General features: G+C 38.8%; 1 protein-coding gene across 1 annotated transcript in view; it reads left to right on the top strand.

Moving 5' to 3' along the window:
* The window catches only part of CKMT2 (creatine kinase, mitochondrial 2), a 51793-nt gene extending 37009 nt beyond the window's left edge, over positions 1-14784 (top strand). The window contains exons 4-10 of the mRNA XM_021007692.2: positions 769-864; positions 2800-3021; positions 6858-6943; positions 8023-8146; positions 9804-9938; positions 11642-11767; positions 14512-14784. Of these exons, the coding sequence (XP_020863351.1) occupies positions 769-864; positions 2800-3021; positions 6858-6943; positions 8023-8146; positions 9804-9938; positions 11642-11767; positions 14512-14631 (909 nt within the window). The 3' untranslated portion in view covers positions 14632-14784. The remainder of the gene's footprint in view (positions 1-768; positions 865-2799; positions 3022-6857; positions 6944-8022; positions 8147-9803; positions 9939-11641; positions 11768-14511) is intronic.
* Positions 14785-23248: the final 8464 nt, after the last annotated feature.

Genomic DNA, 23248 nt, shown 5'->3' with positions numbered 1-23248 from the left:
GTCCTCCTTTCCCCAGCTTCCTCTGTCCACATAGGGAATCATACCCTTAGTGAGGGTACTGTGCCCAAAAGAATATAAATTTTGATTACCGAAATCTCAAAAGATATCTTGGGGTCTAAGGCTAGATTTCTTTTCTTTTCTTTGTTTTTGTTTTTGTTTTTTTAAGGACCATGCCTTAAACCCAAATCACTCTGGCTTCCCCTGTTTGGCCAACAGTAAGTCCCAGCCCAAGCCTCACTTGGTCATTGGGTTTTGATGGCTCAGAGTAAGTGTAAATAGCAGTTGTTTCTGTTTTGGCCAGAAACCCTGAGGGTCTTCCCCTCCCAGATTGATGATTATTATTTTTTTTAACTATATAAAAGAGGCCATTTTTTGCCTCATTTCTTACTTAGCCTTAATTACTGAATGGGCATTGCCTCAGACAAACTGAGACCTGCGAAAGACCTTAGTTTAAAAAGGCCAAAGTCTCCCATTGCATCCAGGGGCATCTCCAGTTGTCCTGATCTATATCTTGCTGCAGAGGAGAGAGTGAGGCTGGTGAGTTTGCATAGCCCTGCCTCACTTAAATCCAATTCACTTGCAAGTCATGGTAAAACCTTCCTGATATCATTCGTTGTCTTCAAGAGTGAAGGACAAACAACATCGATAGCCTAGGAATTCAAGGGAGGAAAGGGACCTTCATAAGTGGAGGCTTTAGCTTATATCAGCCTCTGGGTAAAAGGAGAAAGGAAAAATGATTGTTCAGCTGATATATTTTCCCCTCTACAGGTTTTTGCAGAGCTTTTTGACCCAGTCATTAAGCTAAGGCACAATGGCTATGACCCAACAGTGATGAAGCACCACACTGACCTGGATGCATCCAAGGTATGTCCAGCCCAGCACCTGCCTCCATGGTTCACTTTCCCACAATGTAGCAGAGTTGAGTTGAAGGCTTTTTTGGGAGGTTGGTTGTTTTGTTTTTTATCATGCATATTCTTACAGAGGGACCTGAAGAGATACAAAAACCCCTAGACTTTAATGCCATTTAATGGGCCTGGATCAAGCCTGAGCCCATGTTCCATTCAAGCTGTCAATCAATCAACGAGCATTTAAGTGCTTACTATGTGCCAGGCAGTGTGCTAAGTAGTGGAGATACAAAGGAAGGCAACCCCCTTTCCTATCTCAGAGAGTGGCACCAAGGAACATGTTTGTAGGTCCTCCTTGAGGCTATGGTATCAGAGAAAAAGCATGAGATTAACATGGAGAAGATTGTGTAAGTCCTTGCTTCTGCTACTTCCTTGTTATGTATTCCTGGCCCAGTTACAAGCATGGCCTCATGGGTAAGGTACTGGATGGGTTTGGAGCTGAGATCTAGGTGTAAATCCTGCTTCAGATATTTGCCAGCTGTGAGACTTAGGACAAGTCCTTAACTTCCTTGAGTCACAGTTTTCCCCTTTATAAAACAGGGATAATTAATCTCAGGATCATTGTGAGGTTCAAATCAGATAATACATTAACACACTTTGCAAATCTTAAAGCACTGTATAAAATTGTATAATTATCATTACCTCTTTTGACTTTAGTGCTTTTATCTGTAAAATGGGGGAAATAATAAATGCCCCATCTACCTCCCAGAGTGGTTGTGAGGCTCAAAGAAGATGTACTTGAAAACAGTTTCAAATGATAAAGCTCTATGGACGTGGATTCCAAACATTCATATTTAGGATACATTTATTTAGGAATATATTTATTTTATATATAAATATAATGTGCTTATACTTAGGCTATAGCTTTATTTTTCTCATGTATTAGTCAATTTATCTAAACCTTTTATAAAACTATTTACAAAAGCTTTACTAGTCCTAATAATTTCTGTTAATTTCCTATCTATTGTTTAAAGCATTTTGAGCCTATTTTTGTATCTTTATTGCTTAGCACAGTATCTGGCACATAGTAACTGTTGATAAATGCCATCTGACTGACCAAAGAAGTAATCAAAGAGAAGGATGATGGGAAAGAATGTGGGTTGGTCATGTGGCAAAAGTGAGGAGGTGGGAGAGGGAATAAGCATTTATCTGGTGCCTACTGAGTGCCAGGCATCATCCTAAGTGCTTTGCAGAGAAGTCATTTGATCCTCACAACAATCCTTCAAGTAGGTGCTGTTATTATTCCCATTTTACAGTTGAGGAAACTGAGGCAAACAGAAGTTAAGTGACTTTTCCAGGTTCATCACCCAGAAAATGTTTGAGACTGGATTTGAATTCAGGTCTTCTGCCAAGGGCTCTATCCACTGTCCCACCTAGCTGTCTCAGTCAATCCATATGATCCAATGTGATCCACATAATATTAGAAGAACTAAAAGGCCCTTAGTATGTTGAGTGGACCCCTTGTGGAGTATTCACAGAAGGACATGGCCAAAAATCACTGAAAATGAGATAAGTGAATGAGTCATCATCTCTGTTAGTTGAGGAAGTGCTCATGTTGACAAAATCTCAGGTTCGTTGAAGTTTAAAGTACTTGTATGTTTGTCACAAATGCACCACCCACACCTCTAAGGCTGTCCCAGTGTGCTAGTATTCTAAGAGTTTTTGAACAAACTCATTCATCAAATCGATCTAACAATCCAATGTTATGGTACCCAAAGGATGCTGGCTGTGACCTTTGATTCATGGGAAGAGTGTACAGTTGAGCCAAACAACAGCTGCACCCTTTGGATGGGAAGTAGGGGCAGAAAGGGAAAATCTAACATAAGACTGTACTGAGCCCTCTGAGGTCTGTGAACTAAGGGTGTGTGGGAGACATTGCATTTCTTCTGTTTAGATCACCCAGGGGCAGTTTGATGAGCACTATGTTCTGTCATCTCGAGTCCGCACAGGACGTAGTATCCGTGGACTTAGCCTGCCTCCAGCCTGCTCCCGGGCAGAGAGGAGAGAGGTGGAAAGTGTCGCTATCACTGCCCTGGAAGGGCTCAAGGGAGACCTGGCTGGGAAATATTACAAGTTGACTGAAATGACTGAGCAGGAACAGCAACAGCTCATTGATGTGAGTAACCCAGGGTAGGGGTGTAGGAGGTGACGATTTTATACATTTGATATCATTGTAATTCACTATCTCTCCTTCCTGTAGCTTTTCCGGTACCCAGATAGCCCTGTCCAAAACTGAGGGAGGTTGCCAGTGCACCCCAGAGAGAGATAATGAGAAGGCAGAATTACCACTGCTTTGTTCTCAGAATAAAAATAAAATAAAGACTCTGAACACTTAAGTATTTCTCATAAATCTTAAGTATGTTGAGTTTAGGGAAAGGAGTAAAGATATGGTTTTACATTCCAACTGCCAAGAGATGAAAATGTATTATGGACAAGTATCCTTCGAGGATTCGTGATTTGGCCAATGAGGGTATGTATTCCTTTTGCCTATGCAGATTGTAACTCTGCATTATCTTTTCAGCCAGTCTTCGTGAGATGTGTGGTTGAAAAACTCGTTCTGACATGAACCATTTGGTGAGGACCCTCTCCAAATGTCAGCTGGTCTTGACAGCAGACATACAGACTATCACCAAGCTTCTACTCACAACCTTTTTAGCTTGACAGGACCTGACAAAGTTATTTTCTGCATGACCACTTTGGAGAGCCCAGGATCACCTCTCTGTTGTGATGAGGCATTGGAGTTGGACTTTAGCGGAGGAAACTGATTAATGACAAGATCTTAATGACCAATAGGGGCTCAAGGAAGCAGTCTTCAAAATTTTGGATTATGCACCCTTAGCAATAAAACATTTTTGAAATATCCTCCCAATAAATGTATATTTATAAATTGCTATCATAATAAGTCTGTATATTATAAAATTTCTACACAAAAATAGAAATTTTGAAAGGAGATAAAAGTAAAATACTATGTGAACTGACAGTTATTCAGTAAGAAGCCACTGAAGTTTAGTGAGAAGTGGAGTGACATGAGCAGACCTGTGTTTGAGGAGAATTTGGAGGAAGGATTGGAGAGGAGGGAGATTTGAGGCAAAGAGACCATTTCCAAAGGCCATTGTAAAACTCCAGCAGAAAGGAAATTAGAGCAGGAACTAGGGTGGTGGGGGTGACTGTGTGGATAAAGAGAAAGGGACAGATACAAGAGATAATGAGATTTGGCAACTGTGTGGAGTGAGGGAAAATGAGTCAAAGGTGATGCTGAAGTTGTGAACCTGGGTGGCTAGAAGGGTGGTAGTGCTTTTGATACTGATAGTGAGGTTTGGTGAGGGTTAGGTTTGGGATGAAAGATGGCATCATGAGATTCTGAAGTCTGTCACAATCCAGCCATATCTGATTACCCTTTGACCCAAACAAAATGAAAATGAGTGGGGCAGGGCTCTTATTCTCTGATCACTGGCCCATTCTTCAAGGGGCTTCTACCAGATCAACAAGGTGATCTGTGAAGCAAGGATGTGGGTACGCTGGGGAGAGGTACTGGAATTTTCCAATGGTACCTGCATAGTTGCTGCTGAGGGTGCCTTATAGGGGTTAGATTAGAAGTGCTCTGAGCAGTTGCTGTGAGGCTCAGAAAGGGAGAGCTTAGGACATTCCACTGTGGCAGGGGTGAGTTAGGGGGTAAGGATAGTGAAGCTGTATTGGAGACAAGCCCCATGATTGGGGCTTGGGAATGGGAATGAGAAAGGTTGGATGTGACTCGTCTTCTCACCCTCTAAATAATTGTTTATTGTGGGTCAGGCCTCTTGGGGTAAGGTCATGGCCACTAGGAAGCCCCAACCCCCACTCTGGAGACCAGCAGCTCAAGGTATTAAGGTTTTTGTTTTTTTAATTGGGGTTTGGATTTCAGGATCATGACCTTAAGTTGAGAAATGAAAAATTCCTGGAAAGGATTGGCATGTACCTAACAAGGGCTGGAGCAGCAATAATAGATAAGCACCACAGAGATTGCACACCACAGACATCAGGCAGTTTCCCTGGGAAAGAAGACAGTTGTTCAGTGTGGGGTTCATCTCTGGCATTTAGAGTACTCCATTCTGCCCCCAGCAGTTACAGGATCTTCTGAAACATTCTTTTCTGACAATAAAGGATCTTGTTCCAGTACCTGCTTGTGCCTTGTAAGGAGATGTTTCCCTTTAGAATTCCCCCTACTCTTTCTTCCCTCACCAAGAACTCTCCCCCTCTCCCAACTTCCTGCCCCACCACCCTAGAAAGAGCAAGGAAAGGTATGTTCATTGCTCTGATCTGGACATATATGAAACATAGCCAATTGGAGCTCACATGAACAATTTAATCATTCAGCAGGGGCCAGGCCAGGATGAGAACGTGCAACTGCTTCCTCAAGTTAATAAAGGCTTTCATGAAACCATCCCCCCCAAAAAGATGAAAAAATTCTAGTCAAAGTCCCATAAGAAAATCTGAGGAGGGAGAGAAAAATTTCAACTGGGTTGGGGAGACAGTGTGGGGAGATAGGAAAAGCTTCTTGGAGAAAATGACATGACTTTGGAGAAAGAGAAAGATTTCAATAGGTAGAGACCTAGAAGGAAAGAATGTTAGGCATGAGTAGCTTATGGGACTGTACAAACGTAGGACCATATTGGAGTTTATGTGAGATGAAAGTTAAGTAAGGGAATGACATAGGTCAGACCTGTGTGCATAGAGGATTATTTTGGCAGCTGTGTGCAGAATGATTAGAGAGAGACTGGAGGTAGTTAGGAGGTTACTACAATAGTCCATGCAAGCAATAATAGCCTGAGCTTGGCTGTTGGTAGGAGATGGGTATAAGAGATGTCATGGGGGCAAAATGGACAACTGGCAACTAATTGATCATAGAGAATGAGGAAGAAGAAAGAGTAAAAGATAGCTTCAGGGCTTGGAGGCTAGGTGACTATAAGGAAACAAGAATAGGGAAGATGGAATTAGTTTTACACATGTTGAGTTTGAGTTATCCAAAGGACATTTGGGCCAGATGTTCATTAGGCAGCTGGAAATTGGGGAAAAGATCTGAAAAGAGATTAGTCTGGTTCCCAAAGTGGGCAGTACTGCCCCACGGGGGAAGCTGGAACCATCAGGGTGGTAGGTAGGGGGGAAGGGGACAGTAATGGCCTTGGGTGCAATTGGGGGCATTGAATAAAAATAGGAGGGCAGTGGAAGTATAAGGAAAGAGGAGAAGATAAGAAAATTTTGAAAAACTGTTTGTATATGTTTCATCTGTTGTGTAACACAGTTAAAGTCATAATGATTACATTATTTTCCAAATAAACACACAAAATGCAAGTTATAACCAGTCAGTGGTCAGGTCTGCCAACAGGTTTTAACAAGCAAGTGTTGGCAGGTTACTGTGTTGCACATTGTTGGGAAGTTCAGCATGTATTGGCAGGAATATGTGCATGTTACTTGTTTACAATATGATACTATATAGTTACATGATGCAGTATTGCATCATCAAAATTTCAATGTGAAAAAAACAAATTTACAATAAATTATTACATTTAAGGTGCATCATTTCAAAAAATATATTTTATATTTTTTGAAATGATGCAATTAAAAAAACCCATTAAAGGGTTAAAGATTTCCAGGGGGTGGTAATTTTTCTTTTTAGAAAAGGGGGTGGTAGGCCAAATAATTTGGGAACCTTTGGCCTGGATGAATAGACTTGGAAGTCATCTGCATAGAAGTGATGGAGGAAGCTATGGGAGTGAATGAGATTGCCAAGGGAAAATAGAGAAAAAGGAGGAGGCCGAGGACCGAGATTCTGAGAACACATTTAGAGGGTGGAAGGAGGAAGATGAACTAGTGATGAATCTTTCATCTTTCAGATTTGAGAAATTGGAAGGAAATAGCATTTTATGCCCTGCTTATTCTCAACACTCTCTCTCTCGTGTACATTTTGGCTTGCAGGATCACTTTCTATTCGATAAGCCAGTATCTCCATTGCTAACATGTGCAGGGATGGCCCGAGACTGGCCAGATGCCAGGGGAATCTGGTACGGCACATACTATATTAAATACATGTGCTTTATGTGTGAAGGATCTTTTAATAGATCACCTGGTTTATCCTAACCTTGCAACTGTTGTGCTCTGCAGTTTATGGCATGCTCAGCTTCAGCTAAATTGAGAAAACAGATTTTGATGTGCGTTGGTAAGTATTGTGATAGTTCCATGAAGTGAAGGAATTCGAACTGGTTTGCATGTATTCTGCATGAGAAACATTGCTGCAAAAATTGAGGCAAAAAAATTGGTTTTCCAGGTGTGGAAGCACCTACTTTATGGCACTTTACTCCCTTTGAGTCATTTTCATGGAATGTATCTAAGCAACAATGAAAAGCAATGGAGAACGTTCAGATTACTACCAATAAGTTTGCCCTAAAGTGAAGCAAAAAGCTCTGATAAAGCTCACTCTGAAAGAAGTGGCTACCAGACTTACAACTATTTTTATCTTGGCCAACTGCCAGTTTTCTTCCTTAAGTGTCTAATTTGATACATTCACCCTGGTCTGTCACCAGCCCTTTGTAAATTAGGGAACCCAGGTAGGAAAGCACAAAGCCCACATCAAGCAAAGCAGGTACCAGGTAACACAAATGTGTGAAATTTGCGGGTTTTTGTTTTTGTGTGTTTTGGTTTTTTTGGTACGCTGAACATTCTGAGATTCAGGGAGAATTTTTTTCCCAGAAATTTCTACTTTCACCTCATTCTCTTAATAGCACAAAGGTTTAGTAACTAAACTTTAGTTTGATTTGCTAGAATACTCACTGTCATTTCTAGTACAGCTGCAAACTGGTGTGCCCCAATAAAATTATGGTCTTCCTGCTCTGAGGAGATGGGAGGGATGTTCCTGGTGGGCAAAGGAGTGAAATCATGAAGGGCTTCATTCAATAGCTCTTATCCTTCACCCTGTCAAGGGAACATTATTTTGTTCTACTTATGCAGGCATAATCAAGAAAGATTAGGGCCTTCCAGGAAAGGGGGAAGTTTAGAGGAAGCAATCAACTTACTGAGAAAAACTGGAATTGTTCATAGGTTTGAAATAAAACAACCCAAGTCTTACATTTCTTCTTCTTATCAGGCACAATTATGACAAGACCTTTCTCATCTGGATTAATGAGGAAGATCACACCAGGGTAATCTCTATGGAAAAAGGAGGAAATATGAAGAGAGTATTTGAGCGATTCTGTCGTGGCTTAAAAGAGGTAATATTGTTATTTTAGGTAATAAGTCTTTAAAATATTACATTTTTTACTTTTCATACTTTTAAGAAGCCTGTGGGAGGCACTGGAGAGATCTGCATGACTGGGCAAACTCCATCCAGGAAACAAGACAGGCAAATTCTATTAGGGTAAGACCGCCTCCTGGGACATCTATCAGCGTTGGTGATAGCCTTTTGTAGTTAGGAGATGGAAATGAGAGAAGATCTTATGAAAACCCAAGCTTAAGTGCTGACCACTACTTCCCTTCCCAATCGAGGACAGTGTCGGTGAGCCTATGGTCTACTGGATTTTTTCCTAATTTCCATTTCAGCTAGGTCAACTTAAGTGACATCATGGGATACAATCAGTAACTGACCCAACAAGTAACTTTTTGTGCTCCCATTGATCCAAGTGGATTTTTAAAAATCAGTTTTACATTCTGATTCTGATGTTATTAAGTTTAAAAATGTAGAACTATAAAATCTTATACTAGACTATAAACTCCATGAAGTTAGGTACTATGTCTCAGATAAACTTTTCGTCTTGCTCAGGGTCCCGGATAATGCTCTGTATGTGGAAGGCGTCATAATTGTGGTTGAATTGAAGGGATTTTAGAGGTCATCTAGTTCAAACTTCCACCCAATAAAGAAATCCCTTCTAAAACAGCCCTATCAGAGAAGATCATTTTGCCTTTGCAAAATGATAATGAGGAGCTCATTATTTAGAGATATAGTCCATTAGATTTTGAGGCAACTTCATTCTTACAAGTTTTTCCGTTTATCGAGTTAAAATCAATCTCCCTATAACTTCAACATTTAGATACATGGTCTGAGCTTTGCAACAACACAGAATAAGTCTACTCTCTTTTCTTCACACAGTTTGAAAGTAGCTACCATATTCCCTTCCTAAGCTTTCTTCTGTTCCCAGGCTAAACATTCTCAGTTCTTTCAATCCTTCAGCTTCATACTACACAGCTTTCAGACCATTCACCATCATGGTTGCCCTCTTCTAGCCACATTTTAGTCAATAGTTTTCTTAAAACATAATACCCTCTACTGAGCACAATACTTTAGATGTAGGCTGGGCAGTATATTGTACAATGGACTTGTTCTTTCACTTGAGCTAGACCTGGAATTCTAGCTGGGGAGGGAGAGACAGAGACACACACACACACACACACACACACACACACACACACACACACACACAAGAGAAAGAGAGAGACAGAGAGAGACAGAGACAGAGACAGAGACAGAGTTCTCTCTCTAGAAAGAACTTTATTTAATATAATTGATTTTCTTTATAATTCTATATATTTTATTTTATGCATTTTAAGACATTATTCTGAGAAGGGGTCTATAGGTTTCACTAGACCGCCAAAGGGTTCCAAATCATCAAAAAGGTGAAGAGCCACTGAGCTAGACATTATAGTCCATTAATGCAGCATTTAGGGTTAATAAGCACTTTTTATAGGTAGCTGGATCCCACTGTTAATATATATTAAGCTTGTCAGTAATTAGCCCAAGTCTAATATGTATTTTTCCTGATATCATCTGGGGCAACCTTATACAGCACTTTGGTAGATACTTAAAAATGAACCTCACCTTTCCTAACATGGACTATATTGCATCCTTGCATTTGTTCATTTTCCTACTTGTAGGTGGAAAGATTAATCAAAGGTCGAGGCTGGGAGTTCATGTGGAATGAACGCCTAGGATATGTTCTGACCTGTCCTTCCAATCTTGGAACTGGATTACGAGCTGGTGTCCATGTGAGAATCCCAAAGCTCAGTAAGGTATGTGAATGACTAAGTCAGAGATCTGTCACTGACATGGTCTATCTTTGCGAAGGCCTGCAGTGGACAGTAATTTAGAAATAGTTTCATTAGTCTCTAAAACTTTTATTTCTCCATCTCTGACATGGGCATAACAGTATAGGTTCAAACTTTATTTAGAGGGTATACCTTCTAAACAACTCATATTCTAATAGGAGGAGACAATATATGTAGCAGGTTTCAGCTGCAAGTTGGATGGAAAATTTCAGTGGTCCTTAGGGGGTACAATGTAAAAACAGATGCTAATGCATCCTTTTTAGTGGTATATTCACTGGTAGGTTATCTTTCAGTCACTTGACTTGTTATCATATTCATTTGTATCATCTTGAGTTTTTCCAATGATATTAAGGTATGTTTGGATATTTCCTCATTAATTTCAAATTGTGACATCTCTAACCGGTTACCTTCAGCCTCTCCCTCATCTCAGTTTATTAAACTACAGAAAATTCTTTTCCCGTAAGCAGTTGCTCACATTCTCTATGTATGAAAATGTCCTAATCTCTTAGATTTAATAACTGTTAGAGTTATTCCTAATAATCATTCAGAGGAGCAAACCCTATGGAGAAGGGGCTCATCATCCACAGTCCAGGGCTTCTTAAATTTTTTCCCATTTGCGACCCTTTTTGCATTTCAGCAGCATTCCTTGGCATCGTGTGGCCTGAGGGCATGTACAGCGCAAAGAGTGCATGCTTTGTGCCCAGAACCAAGGCTGCAATGAAATTGCGCAATGCAACATGGTCAGGTCAAGTGCTGCCAGAAACACCTCAGATTCAATTTGATTTTTAATTAATTTTTGGTCATTACACATTCAGAAACCTTTCACCGTTGCCAAAATCTTCATGACCCCATAGAGTCGAGACCCACCATTTAAGAAGTATTAATTCCACATAGGGGCCACAAACAGGCAGATAAACCTAAGGTCCAAGAGAAAAGCAGCTCTCCCACCCTGTCTCCACATTGGGTATGGTTCTAGCCTGTCCCTCCAGCCATCCTTTAGAGAGGCACCTCTTGAGAAGAAGTGTGCTGAAGCCCCACCTGCTCAGCAGCCATAACCACTGACGACCTAGAGAAGAAAGTTTTCACTACCAAAGCCCTGGGCACTGCCAGATGATTCCAAATAAAATAATAGATATATTTTTATTAATGGAAATAACACTAAAGAAGATCCATTACCACCTGTTTTGCCACAGTACCTTATGGACAATTGGACATTTCTACTGTCTGACCCGCAGCTGAAATCTCATATATATGTTTCCCTCAAAGTAGTGCTTGGTACAGAGTTAGGGCTTAATAAATTCATTGCTTTCTCATTCTTTTCATTCATTCATTCATTCATTCATTCATTCATTCATTCATTCATTCATTACTTGTGTGAATAAATTAACTACTCTGCATTGGTTATGAAAAATTGCTTCCTACTATAAAAATATGATTATTACTCAACATTGCCTTTTTGGAAAGGTGGTATAAAGAGATTTGTCTCTTCTAGACTTAAATGAATCAGTTGATAAACACATTAAATATAGAGACATCTAGATGCTTGGAAAATAGAAGGTCTAGGAGCATCTCTCATTGTTAGCTTTTTCTGGAATCACTATTCCAACAAGAACGAATCTGCCTTGACTCTTATAAAGTTAATCATGTGTTGTTATCTGTTGGATTAGGATTCCCGTTTTTCTAAGATCCTGGAGAATCTTAGACTACAGAAGCGTGGAACAGGTGGTGTGGACACTGCCGCGGTTGCAGACGTGTATGATATCTCTAATATAGATCGCATTGGTCGATCAGAGGTGATTATGTCTCTCATACTTAAAGTAAACTATCTGAAAGACTAACTCAGAGAAAAAAAGAGTATAGAGATAAATTAAACATTCCATTCTTGATTATAAAAATTAGAGGTCTCTTTGCTATACCTTTTCCCTTCTAGGTCACATTTACCATTTTTTGGTAAAGTGTTGAGCAAGCAGCCTTTTGTTTGGTGTTCCTCTGACACATGAAAAAAAAATCACGTGAAACTTAAACACAACGCAAAGTGATAATTTACAAAGAAGGAAATTCTCAGTAGAATTATTATTCACCCATATAAACTAGCAAGCCATTCTAGTAAACCCTGGCAGAAGGACATTTATTATGCTGAAGACATGACTATATTTACCACCATGAAGTCAGGGAGCATGTATGCTACCTCAGATTGAAGGAAGGGAAACAAATGAAATATTTTGGTCTTCATGCCATGAGTAATCATTTTTGTTCATCCATCTGCCTTCAGGCAAGGCCAAAAGCTGTCCCAGAGAGATGAAGTTGTATGTTATTTGTAAGTAGTAGTTGGTATAAAATCTTCTTCCTCTCTTGCTCCGCAAAGATTCCACAATCTCTATCAGCAATATAGCTTATACAGTAACAGCAATATTGTTTTAAGAATGTCTTTGGGCAAATAAGTTATTTTTGTCTATTATTAATAGACAAATGAATTATAAAAGACATATGAAGAAAGACACTATCAAGAACTAATAAATAGAAGTATGTATAGAATAACTTTACATATATACCTACTGTGTCTAATAGCTATCTCTAGGGTGGGGGGGAGGAAGGAGGAAAGAAAAAAGGAAAAAAAAGAAACTTTACATGATAATTTTGTTGTATGTTTGAATGGAATAGCAAGTTGTGCATAGTAGATTTGGTTGCATGTACAATCATCTTTTTAATTGTACTATGTTATGGAAAGGCTTGTTTTATTCCATAAATTAAAAATACTTTTAAAAAAGCAATATAGTTTAAAACCTAAAAACATTCACTTTTAGGAAATTCTTAACAATACCTCAGTCAAATCCCTTATGTTTCAACATAATCCCATTTTCTCTAGTTCCCTCTTCAGTAAGTACGGAGAAGAATTTGTTGTGAACCTGAGTATGAGACCCTTTACTATTCTTGGAAAAATACAATCATAGACTTTTAAAGTTTTTTATTTTTTAATATCTTATATTTAATATCCATATCTCACCTAGGCTAGAAGTACAGGGCCCAATCCACCACTGATCAGCCCAGAGTTCTGTTTCCAGCCTGGGCTCTCTCAACCTTTCCAACCTTTGCCTCTCGTTAGGTAACCTGGAGCTCTTCTCAACTCCTCTCTCTCCCCCATTGCCTGGGGATCACCATGTTGATGTCTAACTTAGTACAGACACCTGATTGGCTTAACCCACTACAGCTCCTAATTCCTGAGCTCCAGAAATCCAGGAGACTCAGCCTCCCTAGGAGCTGGGGTTACAGGCATGTGCTGCCTTGCCCCACAGAATCATTGACTCTAAGAGTAAGAGGGATCCTTAGAGTGCGTCTGCTTCAAATCACACATTTTTGCTAATAAGGAAACTGAGATCCAAGGAAGTTATAAAAAGTCTATTAAGTTACCCCACAGCAGGCTTTAACTGAATCTAGTATGGGATTGTGGAAAGAGTCCTGACCATGAGCCAGGAGAGACCTGTTTTTAATCCTTCCAATCTGACTCTTACAAACTATATGATATGGGATAGTCACTTAAATTCTCAAAGTCTCTGTTTCTTCACCTGTAAAATGAGAATAATAATGTCTATAGTATATACTTCACAGGGGTGTTTCAAGGATCAAAAGAGATTTTATATATAAATATACATATCTATACTCACATATATGTATACATATACATATATAGTTCCTTGCAAACATTAAAATGTTTTATGTCTGTTGCTCTTATTATTATCCTTACATCTTCTCCAAAAAGCATAAACTATGTGAAACTAATTTCTTGAAGTTCTATCAAAGAAAGGCCATAACCCAAGAAATTAGTATATAATAATGAAATCTAATATATAAATAATCACAATAGTAACTAGCATTTATATAATATCTTAAAGTTATATATGTATATATATAATATGCATGTGTATACATACATATATACATATACACATGTGTGTGCATGTGTGTGTATATATGTGTATATATATACACATATATACACACACACATATAGTTCACTCTTTATATTAGCAAACAGTTCTGCAGACCTTTATATAAAACAATTTTTACCTGGTGCAAATTTACCCAAGGATCTAGGGAAGGGAGGGGTGGAAGGTGGGAGGCAAGAAGGGGGCTGTGTGCCAGTGGAGGGAGGGGGGCACACAATTCAAGGACATGTGAGAGAGGGAGTGAAAGACACAGAGAGGCTGGGGCCAGCTACGTGGGGGCCTGGTATAACAGAGAAAACATGGGGGCAGACACATGGGGGCTGGACAGAGACACAGACGGGAGAGGACAGGCAACAAGAGATATATTTGAGGCAGACAGGAGGCTGGTGAGCAATGGGGCCAAGGTCTCCCCTCTCTGTGCTCAAGGTCTCAAATTTCCTACCAACTCTCGTAGAGACCTGGGAAAGGGCATTGTTAAATCAAATGCTCTGAGATATATAGTGCTCATTTAACCCCACTCTTGATGGTATTGATCAGTGTTGCACATGCACCTTTTATGGGATTAAATAATATGTCTTTTTTTATTCTTGAAGGTTGAGCTTGTCCAGATCGTCATTGATGGAGTCAATTACCTGGTGGATTGTGAAAAGAAGCTGGAGAGAGGCCAGGACATCAAAGTGCCACCCCCTCTCCCCCAGTTTGGCAGGAAGTGATTTTTCCCTTTCCCCATCCCCGCCCCTTACTCTGTCTGCTGGTATGACAGAAATAAAACGTAAATAAATCTCTAGCCTGAGAGTTGCTGTAGCCATAGCAAATGTACAAATGAAGGTCTTCTCAAGGGCTACAATAAAACTCTCCCTAATTTCTCTGGTTTGTCGTGTGTGAGGTTTTTTTTGATTGCAATGGTGATGGTGGTTTTGTTTTTATTTTCTAAAGTCACTATGGTAACAAGGACAATCATATGAATCTGTACCCAATTACATGTAGCAGGATACAAAGGATTTTTAAGGCAATGAAAATGTCAACATTTTTAAGGCTACCAAAAGAATGCAATATAAAGATGCGATTATTCCCAAAGCTGTTACCTGTAGTCAAGATTTTAACTAGTAATTGCAATATAGAATGTCTGGTGAAATCAGGCTCTGAAAAAATGTCAGTGGATATGAAATTTATTTAGCTGGGCTACTCTAATAGGAAGATCCACTTATATTACTTCATCAAGTGCATTCATTTTAGCATTGCACCAAGCTTTGATGCTGAATATTCATGTGAATGAAAATATTTGTTTCTCCTTGGTTCACCCAGGACAATGTTTTCACAAAAATGTATTGAAAATTATTTCCTACAAACAATAGGATATCATAGCAACCTATGTATCTTTTAATTCTATCCACAATGTTCTTCAAAGCACTTCAGGACTTGCCTATGACCTTAGAAGAAAGGAGAGATTGGGACAGTTTGTGGGGATGCCATAAAGTTGTTCCCCATTCATGGAAAGATAATAATACTGTAAACCTGGGGAATAGGAATCTCACCAGTTTTGGTATTCAGTCCTGGATTGAACAATTGTTTGTGTTATGCTAAATGAAATAACTTCTCATGATTAAATTTAATAAATATTTGCTAAGTACCTACTTTACAATGTATGAAGAGCCCTTGTGCTAGGCACTGAGGGGTTTGACAAGTTTAGATAAAACAAAGTTCCTTTCTTCATGGACCTTTCTGTTTAGTAGGGGAATAAGATAAACAGAAATCATTAGGACAAAAAGCAATACTAAATGAGTACAAGGTTATATACTAGAGTGTATGTGTGTGTGTGTGTGTGTGTGTGTGTGTGTGTGTGTGTGCGTGTTGGAGGTATGGGAGGAGAGAATATTATTACTGTTAGAATGTTAATGTTATTAATGTTTGAAGACAGCTGGTGACACATGGATAGAACACTGGGCCTGGCCTCAGGAAGACCTGAATTCAAATCTAGCCTCTGATATTTACTAGGGGTGTGCCTGGGTAAATCCCTGAACCTCATTTTTCCTAACTTTCCTTATCTGCAATGAATGTGTAATCACCAAATGGATATGATTGGTGTCAAAACAAGAGTGGAAAACCTCTTCCGATATAACCTAGCATACACCGCTGAATTCTCAGTCTTTGAATAGTGGTTTTCTTGAGTATGAAGGGAATTCCACCACATGCAGGAAGGAAGACAGAAAGAATGCTGGCTTCAGAAACATCCTAATTGATCTCTCTGACTCATCTCTCCTTTCCAGTTTGTGCTCCACACAGCTGCCAAAGAAATTTTCCTAAAGCTAATGTCTGATCATGCCACATCCCCTACTCAATCAATTCCAGTGGCTCCCTATTACCTCCAAGATCAAATATAAATTCCTCTGGCATGTAAAACTCTCCACAACCTGGCCTCATTCCACACTTTCCAGACCTAGAACAAATTATTCCTCTCCATACACTCTACTTTCCAGCTAAGCTTGCTTTCTAGTCCCTCACACACATACATCTCTCCATCTTCTCTCCCTGTGCCTTTGTATTGGTTATTTCCCACACTTGGAATGCTTTCTTCCTTCTCTCCTTCTGCCTCTTGAAATCTCTGGCTTCCTTCGAGACCCAGCTGAAACATCATCTTCTGCAGGAAGCCTTTCCTGGCTGCCTCAGAATACCAGTGCCCAACACCCACTTCTCTGTTACCCTTTGGATAAACCTCAATTTTAATTCTTTGGAAACTAAAGTGTTCCATGACTTGTAATCATATGACAGCACTAGCAGAAATTTAGAATTTAATAACCCTGATTAACACCAAATAGGTTCATCACTGGATAAATGTATGTGTTTTTCCACAGGCTGATATTATTTGATTTTCTGTTTATATTTTAACTCCTTTTGGACTCAGTATTTCTGGGTCTTTATTTAATACATAATTGGTCCATATTTACTCTAACTTGAATGTAATCAATTTTTTAAAAAAAATCCTTATCCCTTTATGATAATAAATTCACTTCTAAAGCTATTGTGGTAAACTAAGGTGTTGATTATGGGTTCTGACCACATTCCCCTGAACACCTTGTTCTTACTTTGAAAAAACCTCACCATTTGTCAACTTCCATTTCCTGACATTTCTTGAGGCAGTGTTCAGTTTATGTGGAAGCACTTCCATCCCAGCCAAGTACATCCTGTTTGTCTCAATCACTGCTAAGCATCCATGGGAGTGATACCATCCAGCCCTGAGCACTGGCTTAAGGTTACCATTTTGCCTTTCAACATAAACACATTGGCAGTTTTGCCTAAAATTAAGGAAGAGGTATTTTATGTGGAAGATGAGTCAAAAGGAAGGGATGAAGGCTCCTTTCTCCTAATAAATAAAATTGTAGTGGAGACTCATGCTGTGCAGTTAAAACAGTCACAATGTGCTCACAGTTCTTGTTTATCAAGATCCAGACTCAATCAATATTTACTGAGCAAATATGTGGGCAGGACACTATGCTGAGTCATATACATTTATAAGCAGATTCCTACGCTGGAGTTTCTTTGTGCTGCATTCTGATAGACTTCAGGGAGGAGCCCACTAGTATAGAATTATGAAGACTCTGGTGGACCTCTGCCTATGTTCTCCACAAAGTTGCACTGATTCCGTGTCCTTTTGGCCTTTCTGCAGTTGGAGTGCATCTGCTTATGGCTCCCTGGCTGGAAGGAGGACGAGAGGGTGTCTTTCAGTTTTATATCCAACCTCTTCATTTTAAAGGGGGAATCAGTGTGGAAAAATTCTAACTAAAATTGTGCCAATAATTTCACAGTCTTAATAATTTTTGAGGGGAGAAATAAACTGTTCTAAAATGCTCATCTTCCAATTAAGTCACAGGTGATTCAGATGTACCAAAAGAGGAAAAATATTTTCAAAGGCCTAAGAAAAATAAATCACCATGTTGGGGGCAGGAGGCTAGAACTACATAATGCTACTGAGAATAGCTCTCCTGCTATTTTTATTGGTAATGCTTCCAATTGAAAATCAAGTCAGATCTACACTTAATTAGCAAGGGGCAGCTTATTTATTAACCTTTAGAATTGCCCAGTGTACAGCTCACTGGAGATAATAATTCAGGATAGAAGTTATTGGAAAAAGGAGCTCATTACAATGTCTTTAAAAGAGACATGTAGTTCATAAAGGAGAGTTGACAGGTTTACAAGTTTAAAGTTCATAATAGATGTTTAAATAACAGTCTTGGTCATAATAGTAAAGAAAGTTACTCTTTGCATTAGCTAAAGAGCCTCTGGCTTATAACCAACTATAGACTACATGAAAATTTTAGAATATGGCAAACAATGCACTCACCTCACCCTGAATACCATGGCAGATTTTTACTGTTAATTTACATTATAGTAAATTGAGCCACATTTTGTTTCAATTCTTATTAGCCCTTAGTCATTGAATTGGTGTTGCCTCAGACAAACTGAGACCTGGAAAATATCTTAATTTAGAAAGCCCAAGGTCATCCACTGCATCCCAGGCCATCACCAGTTGTATTGACTTTTGTCATGCCACCAGACTTTGATGACTCTGGAGGAGACTGTGAGGCTGACAACTTGGCTCAACCCTGCCTCACTTAAATCCAATTCACAAGCAAATCAAGACATTACCTTTATGATGTCATTGGTCCTCTTTGAGAGCAAACGACCAAGAACAACTCAATTTCACAAATTCATGTGGCTCATACAGTAAAGATAAAACATTCTTTCTCTGATCCACATGCATTATCAGAATTGGGTAATTCTCTTGTGACTTGGATAGCCATCTGAATATCCAGGCTTACTACAAAAAAAAAAACTACCATCACACTGATTATTCTAAGATTGTCTTCCTATGGCAATTAAGGCCTCTTTTCCTTTCACCATTATCTTCGAGAAATCTTAGGATTCTTGAAGAACTTCCTCAGTATTATACAAAAAACAAATAAAGCAAAATTTAACCACAATGAAATCCTGTCTACCTTTAAGTTAAAATGCTCACTTCTGAACTGTCAAAAAAGTGGTTGATAATCATGGTCAGGAAGACACTCATGAGCTGCTTTTCTTTTTTTCTTTATTTATTTCTACTTTTCAATATTCATGTTAGTACGATTTTGAGTTCTAAATTCCCCTCTCCCTCTATTCCCCACTTCCTAACATGAGCCACTTTTCAAAGAAGGTCCAAGATATATGAATAGGCTAATGTCTCTTAAAGGACCATCTTCTAGGAATATTCTAAATACAATACCTTACACCCCCCCCCATTCAAATAACATTTTTCCAAATTAATGAATTATAGGTTCTTATACTATATCAATATGACACACAAAAAAACCTGTCAGTTCAGTTAAAAAAAATCTGGGTGGGGGAAAAATCAATAATTATTTATTTAGGCCTTTAATAAAAGTACCAGGTATAACTTACCAGATATCATGCTAGACCTGTTATTGAAATTGTGTGGACTGCCTTAGTGTCCTGGATATTCAGCCACCCATAGAAGAAAGGTAATGTCTTCAAAACAAATGGAAATAGCCTTTGGAGGAAGAACATAACATGAAAATAAAATTTTACAGGATTATTGTAAAGATCAAAACAGAGTCTATGAATGCACTTGGTAAAGCATAAAGCCCTATATTAATGAATGAAGTCATTTAGAACCTGTTTCCTCACCTTATTGCTCCACACTGCTGAAGGCCATGAAGAGAAATCCCATAATTAAAATACTGTACGGCAATGAGCAAGACTAAGAAAAATAAAAGAAATTAAAGTCTTTAAGTGGATGAAAAGGAAGAAGAATAGAGAAAGGGAATCTTATAGAGACCTAGGCAGTGATACCTATACCCATGTGCCTTTCCTATCCCTCCGACCCCTACTGATGCTATTTGATATATCCTACTTCCTCTTCTGGGCTTATACAAATCCTTATACAAATTCTACAAATCCTCAAATCCCACTTATGCCTTGAAGCCTTCTCCAACTACTTGGAAATTCTTTATTACTTCTTATCTGCACCAGATTTGGTGATACACTGATATTATCACAAAATTATATCATATATCTAGTCCCTCTAATGAGATTATAAATTCTACAAGGACAGGTATCATGCCCTACACTTCTATATCCCCACTAGGCCTAACACAATGTTGAGCTAAGGTACTCAGTGAATACTTATTGATTTATTAAGAAAGAATATAATTAAAGGCTCAGATTTGGGGCTGGTGAGTTAATCCCCTTCTTTTGTTGTTGTTTCATTGACGTGTTGAGTCTGACTCTTCATGACCCCATGGACCAGCCTTCCATGGGATTTTCTCGGCAAAGATACCGGAGTAGTTTGCCATTTTCTTCTCCAGTGGATCCTTTTGTCAGGCAATCAGAGGTTAAGTGACTTGCCCAGGGTCACACAGCTAGGAGGTGTCTGAGGCTGGATTTGCATTCAAGTCTTCCTGACTCCAGGTCCATTGCTCTATCCACTGAGCCACTGGCTGCCTCAATCCCCTTCACCCAATGTAAAATTGAATTAATATAATTTTTATTGTATTCCCTATCACTAACTAAGTATGTGACCTTGGGCAAGTTAAGTCTTAGACAATAGCTTCCTCGTTTGAATTTGAGATTATCTTAAGATCTCTTTCACCTCAAAAATTCTAGGATTCTATAAAATTCCTGGCAATGGAAATTCACATAAAGCAAGCCAGCCTAGTGAATTTCAAGTTGGAGGCCAGCATGAAAAGCAGTCTATCACAGAGGACAGAGTACTGGCCTTTATATCACATGACCTAGATTCAAATCCTTAGTCAATCCCTGTGTCATCATGAAAAAGCCATTTAACCTCTCAATGCTCACTTTCATCATGTTTAAAATGGGTATAATATTTGTACTCCTTACCTCACATGGGCATTTATAAAGATGGTGTTGTGCAAATATTATAACTACATGATTGGGAGTTACTATCACTATAGAACTTTGGTTAAAGAGCCACCAACTGAGACATCAAATTCACATCCTGAAGACACTTGAAAACCAAATATTGACTTCGAGGATTGTGGGAATCAAAAGAAACACAACACAAGCAAATAGGGACAAAAATTGGGTTTGAAAACAAAAATGATTCTGTGTGGTGCCCCACCCGTATAAAATATTCAGTTAGACTTTAGCAAACAGGAACTGTCAACATATTATGATTACTCTGACTTGGGGGACATAATAAGAAACTATCATTTTACTGAGTAAAATAAAAAGTCCTGTTTGCATATCTTCCAGTGTTGACTCATTTGAGTGATGTTTCCTTTAGTGGCTGTGCAATCTGAGAAATCTGTGATCTTATGATACTTACATATTCAGGAAGCAGTGGCTCAGCTAACGCTAGAATACATAGAACCTCCAGGGAATGTCTATATATTCTTATGCTGTCCTGTTCCCCTTCTAGTGAACTAATGAAATATATTTTTCCAACTCCACATGAATACCCATATAGCTACCTATATATACATATATATGTATGTGTGTATATATATATATATATATGCACATATATATACACACACACACATGCACGTGTATGTTTTTGCATGTGTATTCTCTTAAAGACAGAAAGGGTGGCATAGTGAATAAAGGGTTGGCTTTAGAATCAGGAAGACCAGGATTCAGGTCCTGCTTCTGATGCTTGCTGGGCATGTGGGACCAGGGGCAAATCACATCATCTCCTCAGTGTTCACCAAGATGACAAACTGCATACAAAGCGGTGACTTGCGTTGGTAGCAGGCGTTTCCTCATCTATGATTTCTTTATATTAATGAAATCACAGGTCAGTCTCTATTCTAATTTGTTTGAAACTGTACATGAAATTACACAAACATTTAGTGCAAATCTTTTTTTAAATTCCATGTTTTTAGTTGCTTATCATAGGCAAAACATGTGAGAAAAATTAGTTCAATGTGACTGATAGAACAAAATAACAAATAAATAACACGGTTTCCAACCCTACTTTGAGAAGCCAAGGTCTCACCACTATCGCTATTTCCTTCACTGGTGCAGACTGTAAACCATCTATCCTTTTTTATTCATTGTTATTCTTGACCATGGCTTTGCACAAATCCTCCAAGCAGCACATAAGGTGATGAAGGTCTTTGGTGTCTTTCAACATTCTGTTTACACCAATGTAACCCTCAGGCTATGCCTCTTATGTAATCCCTTCTTTGCACTATAAGATCCCATCACCTCTTCTTGTAGTCACATGTTTTTTAAGTCACTTCTTGGGTTCAAATCACCATTGGTAACATGCTACAATCTATTTGCACCTGTCATATATCTTTCTCTGGCGTTCTGGGTCACTGGCAGTTGTGATTCTTCCGAAAGGCGAAATTCCATGATTCTTGGCCATACGACATCCCCAGAGTATCAGCACAAAAAGATGTGTCTTATGGTGGGGGCAGCTTAGAGTCACTGAAACCTCTGTGTAGTTTCTCAGCCCTTAAGTGATTGCTAAACTTCCTTCCAACTCTAAGACCCCTTATGGTAAATTTTTGTTTGTTTTTTGCTAAATTAAAAAAAATAAGCAAAGGTTCTAAGGCACAAATTAGATGAGGCAGTCCTCAAGGAAATTTAAAGCTTTGTAGGTAACTTTCCTGGTACTACTTTTCAACTCATTTGGCCTCTGAGGACCTGTAGGTATAAAATTTATAGGTTCAATGAAATATTTTCCTGTTAGCCATAAAAGATTGACTGTAGAAGATACAGATCTTTGACTGGAGTTATATTGTACAGTAATTGTGATGCTGTTTTTCTATGTTGTAAGCACTCTAGAAATACTTTTTATAATTCAAAAACAATAAGCTGTCTCTGACAATATGAGCAAGGTTAAATAAAACAATATAGTTATGAAACTGTAAAAGTGGCAGTTGAAGTATATCTTTAGAGTACCTCGGAATGCTATAGGTACAATGGAAATTATAGCCTATTGATGCTATTGCTTGATAACATACAAATTAGATTGATCATTTTAAAGACAAATTTAACATTCAAATTTAAACAGGCTGTGTCTGTTGGGACTGCTGACATAAATTCAGCAGGGTTGTGGTGAATATCATAGGAAAAAACCACCACAACACAGTAGCAGCAAAAAGAACTTTATTGAAGTGATAAAAAAGATAAGTAAGGGAAAAACTGATACTTCTGATAGCAGGTAGAAGCACCCTCTGCCATAACATTTCTGCAGAGTGAGTCAGCTGTTTAGTGAGGTCCTGGCTCCTAAGTTTGATTTGTAAAGAAGCCTCACTGAGCTAGGCCCGAGCAAGTCTTTTTTATGTGAACCTGTCTTCC

The sequence above is a fragment of the Phascolarctos cinereus genome, unplaced genomic scaffold (genome assembly GCF_003287225.1).
Source record: "Phascolarctos cinereus isolate Bilbo 61053 unplaced genomic scaffold, phaCin_HiC Scaffold_4;HRSCAF=312, whole genome shotgun sequence".
NCBI lineage: Eukaryota > Metazoa > Chordata > Mammalia > Diprotodontia > Phascolarctidae > Phascolarctos > Phascolarctos cinereus.
Note: the sequence above shows the minus strand (reverse complement) of the source record. Positions and strands in the feature narration are given on the sequence as shown.